The sequence below is a fragment of the Arachis hypogaea genome, chromosome 18, assembly GCF_003086295.3.
Source record: "Arachis hypogaea cultivar Tifrunner chromosome 18, arahy.Tifrunner.gnm2.J5K5, whole genome shotgun sequence".
In the NCBI taxonomy this organism is placed as follows: Eukaryota; Viridiplantae; Streptophyta; class Magnoliopsida; order Fabales; family Fabaceae; genus Arachis; species Arachis hypogaea.
The window spans coordinates 15169145-15182587 of NC_092053.1; the positions used below are offsets into that span (position 1 = coordinate 15169145).

Sequence of the window (13443 nt, forward strand, 5' to 3'; positions counted from 1 at the left end):
TAGCAAATATAGTAAGAATTAATCTGAAATAGGATGATACCTATTCATCTCAAAACCTAAGCTTCTTAAAAACCAAGCTAGAGTATATAATTACATATGGATGGTGATGATGGAAAATCAAGTAGAACGACTGAGCAATTTTATGCTAATTTTTTTTTTTAAAAAGAGAAATCTCAAAAATGGAGTAAGTGAAAGGAGTCTGTGAAGGAAAAAAGAGGGAATGTTTAATAATGAGTAAATAGCCAAAATTGTCTCTGAAAGATACTCCAATCTTCATTTTAGTCATCGAAAGATAAAGTTAATTAAAATCCCCAAAAGATATACGATTGGTCACGTTAGTCCTTCCGTCAGTTGGATGATGACGTGTCACGTTAAGTGCCATGTGGTATATGATGACGTGGATGGCTAATGCCACGTGTCAGTGTCAGGTCAGTGACACCTGGCATGCCACGTGTGGTACTTGACATGTAAAAAAGTTATTTATAATCAAAATAGTCCGTGAAAGTTCAGACGTAAGTCATTTTCATCCCTAGAATTTTAAAAATTAATCAAATTAGTCGTTATATATTTTTTTTTATTTTTTCTTGATAATATTAAATTTAAAATATTTTTTGATACTACTAATTTTAATAAAAATATAATTGACAATCAAAAAATTAGTAATTGTATCTTTTCTTCTTAAAAATTTTTTCAATAAAATTATCTCTTTCCTATAATTCTTGTCAAAATCTCTCTTATTCTTTTCTATTCTAAAACTTTTTTCTTACATTATTACATTTTGCTGGAATATATATATATACTCAAAATTGAAATATATGTTTTTGTTAACCTAAACAAAGTTATATGCTCAAAATAAAAATTTATGTATGTTAACCTAAACAAAGTTAATAAAAATTTATACATCTTTTTTTTTTCATTACGGTATTATTTTCATTTAGGTTAACATACACAAATTTTGATTTTAAGCATATAACTTTGTTTAGGTTAACAAATACCTACATTTCAATTTTGAGTATATATATATATATATATTCCATCAAAATGTAATAATGTAAGAAAAATGTTTTAGAATAGAAAAGAATAAGAGAGATTTTGACAAGAATTAAAGGAGAGAGATCTTTTTATTGAAAAAATTTTTAAGAAGAAAAGATACAATTACTAATTTTTTTATTGTCAATTACATTTCTATTAAAATTAGTAGTATCAAAAAATATTTTAAATTTAATATTATCAAGAAAAAATAAAAAAAAATTATATAAGGACTAATTTGATTAATTTTTAAAATTTTAGGGATGAAAATGACTTACGTCTGAACTTTCAAGGACTATTTTGATTACAAATAACTTTTTTACATCTCAAGTGCCACGTGGCATGCCACGTGTCACTGATCTAACACGTGGCATGCCAAATGTCACTGATCTGACACATCAACCAATCATCTTGTGACACGTGACATTAGTCCTCCACGTCATCATATGCCACGTGGCACTTAATGTGACACGTCATCATCCAACTGACGTAACCAATTGTGTATCTTCCAGGGACGATTTTGATTAACTTTATCTTTCAAGAACCAAAATAGAGATCGGAGTATCTTTTAGGGATGATTTTAGCTATTTACTCGTTTAATAATTAAATTAACAGTTAGAGTTTCTTAGGGCAAGTGGGCAACAATAATTCAAGCGACTGTTATACATTGATGCGACTAATAATAATGCTAAGTTGACGTTGGCTTGTCATTAGCCATAGCTAGATGGAATACATGATTTTAAAAGAAAACATCTGTGTCAAAATAATGAAATATATACATTAACACTTTAACTATCACATAAGAATATTAAATTTATGGGTTTTATAATATAAGATAATGTTCCGGCCCGGTACAGCTGGTCTAATATTTCGGTCCGACCAGTTGATCTAACGGGTATGTAAAATTTAAATGGGAAGAAAACTCAAGACACCTCTTTTCCTCCAGCGAGGTATATGACAGCAGAGGAAGAAAGTTTTTTAAAAAAAAAATTTGCTCCCGTGAGACCTGTCCTAGGTGCAGATTATATAAGAAGATAGTGGTACATCTTGAAAAAAAAATTTTAGGGGGACCAAATATATATATATATATATATATATATAAGGGTATTTATTGTCAAATTAAATGTATTAATTTTTATTTTTTAAATTATTATAAATTTATAATTGTAGAAATAAATTATTAAAAAACTATAATTAACATAATAGCATCTAAAACTATATTAAATATATAATTTTTTTGTCCAAATTAATTTTTTTCAAAAAATATTGAAGATCAATAAAAAATATAAAATGACAAACTTAAAATATAATAAGACTTTTTTTTATTTGATATTATGATACTAATTACTATATTGTGCAACATATTAAAGATAGTAGTGATATAAAAAAATAAAATATTAGACTTATTTTAATAAATATTTATATATATATATATATATATATATATAGTTTATCTATTTTATAATTTAGTTGAAAAATAATTTTGTTATATAAAACATTGAAATTAAAAAAATAGTATGAAATCATTTATTTATATTATTTATTATTTGATAGTTGAATTTTATTTAGTTCATGATACTTTAAAATAATAAGATTATCTTTTTATTATAAGAGAAAATTTCACTCCCCTTCTTTGCGAGATGCTAAAATGACACTTCCATCCCTTCTATTTTATAAATGTACATTCTCCTCCCTTCTAACTTTTAAAAACCTCCTCTTTAATCCATTTTAAAATTTTTTGTATTAACTAATATTAATTTTATCCATTTTTTAGGAAAAAATAAATTATTTTTTGAAAAAATACCCATTAGCAAAAATTTTATTTTTTATCATTAAATTTTGCTTACCAAAATACCCTTTAATAAATTATTTTTTTATTGATTAAATTGTATTTTTATTAAAATACTTTTAAAAAAATTAATAATTAAATTATTTTTTCTAAGATACCTACCCTTCAATAATTTTTTAATTATTAAATTATGATTTTACCAAAATTTTTGTTAACAATTATTTTTATATTTTACTATTAATTTTTTTATATCAATATATATTATTTTAACATTAAATAAAAAAATCTTACCACTGTTAATATATATAACAATTAATATATATTGATATTGAAAAATAATTTTACTAAAATTTTTTATTTTATGTTAAAATAATATATATAGATATCGAAAAATTAATAGTAAAATATAAAAAATTATTAACGAAAATTTTGGTAAAATTATAATTTAATAATTAAAAATTATTGAAGGATATTTTAGAAAAAAAATAATATAATTATTAAATTTTTAAAAAGATACAATTTAATCAATAAAAGAATAATTTATTAAAGGATATTTTGGTAAGTAAAATTTAATAATAAAAAATAAAATTTTGTTAATGTGTATTTTTTTTTAAAAATAATTTATTTTTTCTTAAAAAATGGATAAAGTTAACATTAGTTAACACAAAAAGTTTAAAATGGATTAAAGATGGGGTTTTTTAAAAGTTAGAAGGGAGAGAAATGTACATTTATAAAATAGAGGGGAGGGGAGTGTCATTTTAGTATCTCGCATGGGAGGGGAGTAGAATTTTCTCTTATTATAAACATAAAAAATAAAAATGAAAAAATGAAAATTTGTTGACCTTAAAAGTAAAAAGAAAAGAATATATATATATATATATATATATATATATATATATATATATATATATATATATATATATATATATATATATATATACAAAAAGGAGAATATGTTTGTAGTAAATTTTGAACCCAACACCAAGAGCTTGTAGAAAACTTACAACAAAAATAATAACCAATTAAACAACTTGTATCAAACAAAATAAATGGTCAAAGTTTTAGTTCTATAAAATATTTGGGGGGCCATAGTCCCCATTGTCTTAGTGAAGCTCCGCCACTGTAAGGGGAGGGCCCTACTCTTCTCCCAAGGTACGTCACCTAACTCCACTTTTTTTTTGCCGCCTTGTATGGATTTTGACTTGAGCGTCAGAGTCCCTTTTGCAGGTGGCTCACCCCTCACTACCTCGTCAACCCGAAAAATCGTGAAACTCCAGTCCTCTCCCTTCCACGTTCCCCAGGAGGCCCTATCATGCATAAGCGACTCGGATCCAGGTCCCCTGTCCCTAGCATACGCAGCACCTCCGACCCATTGAGGAACCGACACACCGAACATTGGTGCCGTCTGTGGGGACCTTGCCTGAATAGATTTTCTATTGGGCCCAGTAAAATGGCAAGAGAGAGGCGAACCGCGCGTAGAGGAGAATGCTCACCGAACCAGTAGGGTAGTCTCCTTGACTTCCTCCCACCCCCGAAAAAGACGTCTTTTCGGAGGAACGGAAAGCGACAGCGCGAGAATAATGCAAGAGTTGCTCCATAAGGTACAAAACCTGGAGAGGGAGCTGGCTACTAGGAAACATTACCAGCCCGGCCTGAGTCAACCTTTTGCCCAGTCTCCTCAAAGGAGAAGGAAAACTCAAGGAAGAAGCCCCCGGAGGAACCGCTCCAGGCGTACAGCGGGCTCCCGATCCCTCCAACACACACGGAGTCGGGAGGCCAAGGGGAAAGCAGGGAAGTACCGAGGAGACAACAAGACCCCATAATCTACACCCGGCCCTTAGCGAGACACGCGGAGGAGGAAGATCGAGAAGAGAGCAGGGAGAGGCTAAGAAGGCGACGACACCCCGTAATCATGGGAGCAACCCCCTTTCATCACTCCATTCTTAAGGTCCAACTACCGAAACATTTCGACAAACCAACGGACATGAGATACAACGGAACCCAGGACCCCCAGGAGCACCTAACGGCCTTTGAGGCCAGGATGAACCTGGAGGGTGTGGGCGACGAGGTGAGATGTCGCACTTTTCCTGTGACCCTGGCAGGACCGGCAATCCGATGGTTCAACGCTCTCCCTCAAGGGTCCGTGACGACTTTCGCAGACATAACTCGTGCCTTTCTAGCACAATTTACCACGCGCATTGTCAAAGCCAAGCACCCGATCAACCTTCTAGGGGTGACCCAAAGAAGCGACAAACCGACCAGGAAGTATCTTGACAAGTTCAACGACGAATGCCTGGAGATTGACGGCCTGACCGACTCGGTGGCCAGCCTGTGTCTGACAAACGGGATGTTGAATGAAGACTTCAAAAAACACCTCACTACCAAGCCCATGTAGACCATGCAGGAAATTCAGAATGTGGCGAGAGAGTACATCAACGACGAGAAGGTCAGCCAAGTGGTGGCGGCCAACAAATGGCAGCCCGCCCATCTTCCTAGTCGCCAGCCCGGGAACGGGGAAAGGCCCAAAGAGCATGCCAGGGACAGAGGGCCGACTAAACCCTTCAAACCATTTCTCCGAGTAGGAAAGTTCACAAACTATACCCCTCAGACGGCCCCGATCGTTGAGGTGTACCAACAGATAGCCGACAAAGGCATCTTGTCGAAGCCTTGCCAGCTCAAGGACAAAATTGGCGGAAACAAGAATCTCTATTGTGACTACCACAAAGGTTTCGGCAATAAAACCCAAGATTGCTTTGACTTGAAAGACGCTTTGGAACAGGCAATTCGTGAAGGCAAACTGGCGGAGTTCTCACAGTTCATAAGAGAACCCAGAAGGCGAGAGCGCGACCGGTCTGACGACGACAGAAGCTGTGTCATGAAGCAAAGGCAAGAGCCCGAAGAAGAAAACCGTGGCCTCACTGTCGTGAATGTCGTAGTCGGAAGGGATGTAGTGTTGAGATCGAAGTCGGCAGCAAAGAAAGACGCTAAGGTTCTGGCCGTATCATCAACTAGCCACGGACCCTCCCCCAGGAGAACCCCAACGATATCATTCGGACCGGAGGACCGATGGTTCCATGACATACCGGAGAACCCTCCCATGGTAATCACAGCAAGAGTAGGAACAGGGTTGGTCAAGCAAATTCTCGTTGACACTGGCGCCGACTCCAACATTATGTTCCGAAATGTGTTTGGCGCTCTGAGCCTCTGAGAAACCGACTTAAAAACCCATCATCAGCACGGGGTGGTCGGCCTGGGAGATAACTTTATAAAACCTGACGGGATAGTCTCCTTCCCGGTCTCCATAGGAAGAGGTCAAGGAAAGAGGCCGCTAATGGCAGAGTTTGTCGTTCTGAGGGACTCCACGGCAGACAATCTTATATTGGGAGGAAAATAATCAACGAATTCTGTGCGGTAATATGTACCAAGCTACTAATCATGAAGTTTGCAGCCGACGATGGATCGGTGGGGACCATCATGGGAGACCTAAAAATAGTGGTCGCGTGAGACAATGCCAGCCTCTCCCTAAGGAAGAAGTCGAAGGAGGCGTCTGGGGTCTTCCTAGCCGATCTGGACGCCAGGATTGACGACAAACCGAGACCAGAGCCTGAAGGAGATCTGGAAATTTCAGGGTCGGGGACTCAGAGGATAAGTTCACTTTTGTTAATAGAAACCTCCCCTACAACCTGAAAGAGCCTCTGATAGAGATGATTCGATCAAATGGCAACTTGTTTGCATGGACACCAGCCGACATGCTGGGGATTGACCCCTAGTTCATGTCACATCACCTAGCCGTGAAGGGAGATGCCAAGCCCGTAGCCCAAAGACGAAAGAAGATGTCCCTGGAAAGAGCCAACGAGGTGGCCAAGCAGACGGCCAGCTTGTTGGAAGTAGGGTTCATCCATGAACTAGACTACTCGGCTTGGCTGTCGAACGTAGTCCTGGTTAAAAAAGCCAACGGGAAATGGAGGATTGTGTAGAGTACTCGGAACTCAAAAGGCATACCCCAAGGACTCCTTCCCCCTCCCCAATATTGATGCTTTAGTGGACACAGTCGCGGGATATCATTTTTTGAGTTTCATGGACGCGTACTCTGGTTACAACCAGATACCGATGCACTGGCCTAACGAGGAGAAAACGGCATTTATAACGCCAGGTGGCACTTACTGCTACAGGGTAATGCCGTTCGGATTAAAGAATGCGGCAGTGACTTATCAAAGGCTGATGAGCAAAGTTTTCAGCGACTTTATCGGGAAGACGGTAGAGGTGTACATAGATGACATCCTGGTAAAGACCAGCCAATCGGAAGACCTAGTTGGTGACCTAAAGACTGTGTTCGCGTCCCTCCGACGACACAATATGAGGCTTAACCCCCTCAAGTGCGCTTTTGCTATGGAGGCAGGGAAGTTTCTGGGTTTCATGATAACCCAGAGGGGAGTTGAAGCCAACCCTGAGAAGTGCGAGGCAATATTGCAAATGGCGAGCCCGGGATGTATCAAGGATGTTCAGAGGTTGGCTGGAAGACTCACGGCCCTATCCCGTTTTCTCAGCACGTCGGCGGTCAGAGCCCACCCATTCTTTAGCTTGATGAAGAAAGGAATAGCTTTTGAGTGGACTCTAGCGTGCGAAAAGGCATTCAACCATTTCAAAAGCACACTCTCGGCACCCCCAGTTCTCGGCAAGCCTAAGGACGGTGAGACGCTGTTTCTGTACTTGGTATTAATGGATGAAGCCTTGGCGGCCGTTTTGGTACGAGAGGAGGGAAAAATCCAACAGCCGGTCTACTTTGTTAGCAAAGCACTGCAAGGGGCAGAGTTAAGATACAGTAAATTGGAAAAGCTAGCACATGCGCTCCTGACCTCGTCCCGAAGATTACGGTAATACTTTCAAGGACATTGGGTAATTGTCAGGACAGACCAAGCGATCCGCCAGGTCTTGCAGAAACCCAACCTGGCGGGACAGATAATGACTTGGGCAGTTGAGCTATCTCAATATGACCTGCAATATGAACCCAGACATGCAATTAATACCCAGGCTATGGCCGACTTTCTGGTAGAAGTAACGGGAGACCCTCACGAACCCCCGGGCATACTGTGGAAACTCCATGTTGACGGAGCTTCCAACCAACATTTAGGGGAGCAGGGATAATCCTCAAGAGCCCGACAGGAATGGTGTACGAGCAGTCCATCAAGTTCGAGTTCCCAGTCTCAAACAACCAGGCGGAATATGAGGCCCTTATTGGCGGTCTGCTATTGTCAAAAGAAGATGAGGCGACCAGAGTGGAGGTGAATAGTGACTCTCAAGTCATCACCTCCCAAATCAATGGAACTTATCAAGCCAAGGACCCTTTACTACAAAGATACCTGGAAAAGGTTAGGGGTCTAAGCAAGGATTCTGATGAGGTCGTGGTGCAGCATGTCCCAAGAGAAAGGAAAACACGAGCCGACCTCCTATCAAAACTGTCCAGTACAAAGCCAGGAACGGGAAACCGGTCTTTGATCTAAGGATTGGTGAAAGAGCCGACGGTCACCCTATGTGTGGCCCGAGCAGATGTCGTTCCCTCATAGATCGATCCGATTACTGACTTTCTGAAAAATAGCAAGCTCCCCAACAACCACAAGGCTGCGAAGGTGTTAAGAAGGGAGGCGGCCAAGTACGTAATAGTATAAGGCCAGCTATTTAAGAGAGGACTGAGCCAACCCCTGTTGAAGTGCCTACGCCCCGACCAGATGGACTACGTGTTAAGGAAAGTCCATGAGGGGTGCTATGGCCACCATATTGAGGGAAAGGCTTTGGCCTGGAAGCTCGTAAGGGCCGGTAACTTTTGGCCCTCGATGATGTTGGATTCCCAAGAATTCGTCAAGAGATGCAAGAAGTGCCAGAAGAATGCTAACTTCCATAAGACCCCGGCTGCCGAGTTAAGTTTGCTAATGGCCTCCCGACCTTTCAGCCAATGGGGGATTGACCTTTTGGGACCTTTCTCGGTAGGCCCTGGACAGGTTAAATACCTTATCATGGCCATTGATTACTACACAAAATGGGTCGAAGCGGAGCCGTTGTCCAGCATTTCATCATCAAATTGCCGTAAGTTCATATGGAGATAGTTAATTTTCAGATTCGAAATCCCAGAGTCTGTGATATCGGACAATAGGACGTAGTTCGTGGACAAGAAGTTTAGGGAGTTTCTTACGGGCCTAGGGATAAAACAGAGGTTCCCGTCAGTGGAGCGCCCACAGACCAATGGCCAAGTTGAAGCTGCAAATAAAGTCATCCTCCAGGGCCTCAAGAAATGACTCGACCAGAAGAAGGGAGCGTGGGCAGACGAACTCGCGTCAGTCCTATAGTCCTATAGAACAACACTTCAATTCTCCAGCGGAGAAACTCCTTTTCGACTTACCTACGGGGTTGATGCAGTGATCCCCGTAGAGGTCGGGGAGCCGAGTCGACGGCTACTCCTAGGTGGAGTTGAGAAAGCTGTAGAAATGGACCTGGTCGATGAAACCAGGGAAATGACGCACTTGTCGGAGACGGCACTGAAGCAAATAATAGCCCTTCGTTACAACGCCAGAGTGCTAAGGAGGAGTTTTGAGCCAAATGACCTGGTCCTACGATACAATGACGTAGGCCTCCCAACCACCGGGGAAGGGAAGCTGGCAAATTTGACAAGTTTCTACCCTTATAATCCAGAACGACCACTCGTTTTCCCGACTCAGTAACACCCATTTTACTTAGTGTTGAATTATTTTGTTAATTTTGTCATTGCTTAACACATTTCTATTTCATTTTATTCTATTTTTATCTTTATTTGTCTTGTCAACTAACCAGTTTAGCGCAATTACGGCCTCACGGGACTGATCACCCCGGGAGCCAATGACACCATGAACACTACACTAAGCAGCTACAAAGGTAAAATAAAACGGTAAATAGTTCGCTAATTACCAATGTCAAAACAAAACAGTAGACAATTCCTCAATTACCAATGTCGAACAAAATGGTAAAACATGTTTACACAAACTACTAAAGAGTTCAAAACAAAACATTACAAAGTAAATATACATCACTTCTTTGGGATGTCAACAATCTGTCCATCTCGAATATTTTTGAAAGCTCCAATTGCAGAGGTCTCGAAGTCGGGAGAAAGCAGCTTGACCTGAGCCTTGATCACTTCCTCGGTCCCGGAGATCACCTCGCGCGCATTCCTTACCGTCTCCTTGTTCTTCTTCTTCAAACCGGAAACCTCCCACTTTAGCCCCGCGACCTCATCATTGGCATCCTTCGCTGACTTCACAGCCTCCTCAAGATTGGCCTCCAAAGCCGCAATCTTACCCTGGGCTGCAGCGGTTTTGCCATGAGCAGAGTCGAGCTGACTCTCCAATGTCATCTCCTGGTCGGTAAGGCGTGCCACTGCTTCGTCAGAAGCTTTAACTTCCCCTCCGACTCAGCCAATTTCTCCTTCAAGATCCCGACCTTGGACCTCAAGCTCTCGACCTCTCACAAGGACTGACGGTACTTTCCATCCAGCGCTCCGGCTTGGGTCAGGATGGGCTCTGCCTTCCTTGCGATGGTCGCAGCCCTCAGCATACACCGGTAGATCCACCTAGCCTGGGCGCCAAGATCCCATCATGGAAGAACTCTTCAATGCCCGGCATAAGCTGCGAGTTGATAAAACCCCTAGCATCAAAATTTTTCTCCATAACAGTGAGTGACCCTTCAGGGCTGGAGGTCGGCTTCCGCTTGTGGGGGTTCTCAACTATCGCTACATCGGGACCTCCCTCGGTCGGCTCTACCTCAGGAGGAACCACACCGTTGCTACTTGGGGCGGATATTGCGTTACGGCCGGTAGGTCTCGGAGGGGGAAGTGGAGCTGATTGCACTTCAGCATTAGGGGAGGATAAGTTAAACAAAGGCTAAAAACCAGAAATCTAAATAGTAACCCCCTCTAAAGCCTAACTAACAGCAGAATGATTCAAACAACGCACATGCATAGCCTAAAAGCTACAAAAACGTAAGGGGATGACAATAGTAGCAGTAATAACAGCAATCATTCATTGAAAAAGGGGATGCTTACCAGGAAGATTGCTGTCAAGAAAAATTCGAAAAACTTGAGGGAATGCAGTTGCAGTTGAACTGAAGCGGATCAAGGCAGGGGAATCCAGAAAGCAGGAGAGGAAAAATGAGAAGGAATATTGCAGGAGGGATGCAGAAAGGAGAATATGGAACGTGATAGTAGGGGAAAGAAAACAAACACTGAGGAATAACTGCCACTACAGGGAAGCGCGAAAGTCAGGGGTAGAACAGACTTTTCCCCAAGTTTTCAAATCAGCCATAATGGCATTAAATGACAGGCGTGGAGAACGAGGCAACGAATGACATACCCTCGAAATGGTAAAACCCACTCGCGCATAGGGGGCATGACCTTATCACGAGCGGCCGACCCGGCGAGGATCCGACCGAAGAGAGTAGAACAGAACGCGCTAACAACGGCGCTCGCGACCATAACTGGCGCGTTGGGTGCACTGTTCCAACCCGGTCTAACTGGTCCAATGCCCCGGCCCGACCGGCCGACCCGATGGGTATGCAAAACCCGAACCGGGAGAAAACCCAAGACACCTCCTCCCCTCCAGTGAGGTACATGACAGCTGAGGAAGGAAGTTTTCTGAAAGGCGAGTTTGCTCCTGTGGGACCCACCCTAGGTGCAGACTATATAAGGGGAGGATCCTTCTCCTCCCCCAAGGTACGTCACCTAATCCCACTTTTTCTGCCACCTTGTACGGATTCTAACTTGAGCGTTGGAGTCCCTTTTGTAGGTGGTTCACCCCTCACTACCTCGTCAACCCAGGAGATCGTGAAGCTCCAGTCCTCTCCCTTCCACGTTCGCCCATGAGGTCCTACCACGCATAAGCAACCCGGATCCAGGTCTCCTGTCCCCCGCATACATAGCACCTCCGACCCGTCGAGGAACCGACACACCGAATAGATAAATAGTTTAAATATTAGTATTTTTGTAGAGGAGATTTTTGTGGAATAAGGAGAATATGAAAAATAAAATACTTTCAGTGAAATGAGAAATTATCAGATTCTGAAATTAAGAATGCAATGATACAAAATACAGTTCTCTTATTTAGATGGTGGTTTTCGAAAAAGAATTGACCGTTATGAAAAAAATGATGTGTTATGTAATATTTTTTAGTCTGTCTTATATCTATAAGAGAAGTTTGTGAAAAGATATCTGTCAATTAAAAATTAAAGAGACACATGTGAAGGAGAAGATGATAAGAGATTTGTCTATAAAAATAAGAGATGAAAGAAGTAATCGATTATCAGAGAATATCTGGTTGCAAAGTAATGTTCTAAAAGATACTTTTCAATTTTTTTATTCAAACTAAAAAGAATCCGTTATAAATAATTGTGGGATTTGAAATGAATTAGAGTAGATATGAAATTTTCAATGGATGAGAGAGTTGGAACTAGTTAACTAACTATAATAGAAGAGAGAGAATCAAATTATATAAAAATTTAATTAAAAAATATTTATACTATTAATTCTTTTGTGCAAGTTTTGCAGACAGAAACACTTTCGGAGGATATAACAAACTATAGTTTAAGAATTCCGTTAGGGAGTCAATGGGGTATCTGTACAATATGTACAATGGACTGTTTATTTGGCCCAATAAGGATAAATAATAAAAACCACTATAAATTACTCTAAATTTAAAAACTCTCATTTAGTTATTTCACATCAAATTTTAAATTTCAAATCTTTTAATTTTAAATTTCAAATTTTCAAAAAATTTAATTAATTATTTCAAAAAATAACCATCTAAAAATTCTAATTTACCAAAATATTTCACTCCAATACCTTCTTTTTTTTCAACCGACGGCCACCCCACATTATCAATAATCATGCCACTTCATATTCGCTGTTTGACTTGCCACACGCCACTCACCCTTATAAAAAATAACCATTCACTTAAAAATAAAAATAATCATCCACATATCTAATGAATTGAACATCCAATTTATTTTAATTATATATAACTAAACACAATCCAGTCAAAATAATCATCTACATAAAAATTAAAATAACCATCCACATACCTACTAAAATAACTATCCTAAATTGACCATTAAAATAGAAGAAGAAGAAAATGAATGAATAGACAACCATGACTAAACTCCCTTAGCAAAGAGTTATTATTATTATTATTATTATTATTATTATTATTATTATTATTATTATTATTAGGGATTAGTTGGTGCTTTGATAAAGAAGAACAAGAATTGTTAAAGTGATATGGTTGTTGGTCCATGAAAGAGGAGTCATCTTACCAAGTGCAGAAAGGAGAATCATGATCACTAGTCTTACGCACGCATAATGGAAGTCACTCTATTCTTGAACACTCTACACACAACCATCCTTCTTCATGAGGAGTAGCAGCCACAGTTTGATCAGTTTCAAGACGATATTCATCCATGATCCAATCAGATGCGGATGTGGGGTGGGGATACGGATGTGGCGGCGTTGGCTTCGGTTGCGGAATGGACAGCGACGCAAGGTGCGGATACGGCAGTGTGCACAGGCGGCAGTGTGCACAGGTGGCGAGGTTCCAACTGTATCTGAACGGCAT

The 13443-nt window shown here is 39.9% G+C and overlaps 1 protein-coding gene across 1 annotated transcript; it reads left to right on the top strand.

Annotated features, from left to right (window-relative positions):
* The first annotated feature begins 4730 nt into the window (after nucleotides 1–4730).
* LOC112769635 (uncharacterized) lies at nucleotides 4731–5213 on the top strand. Its single transcript, XM_025814122.1, has one exon. The coding sequence runs from the start codon at nucleotides 4731–4733 to the stop codon at nucleotides 5211–5213; it is 483 nt and encodes a 160-aa protein (XP_025669907.1).
* Nucleotides 5214–13443: the final 8230 nt, after the last annotated feature.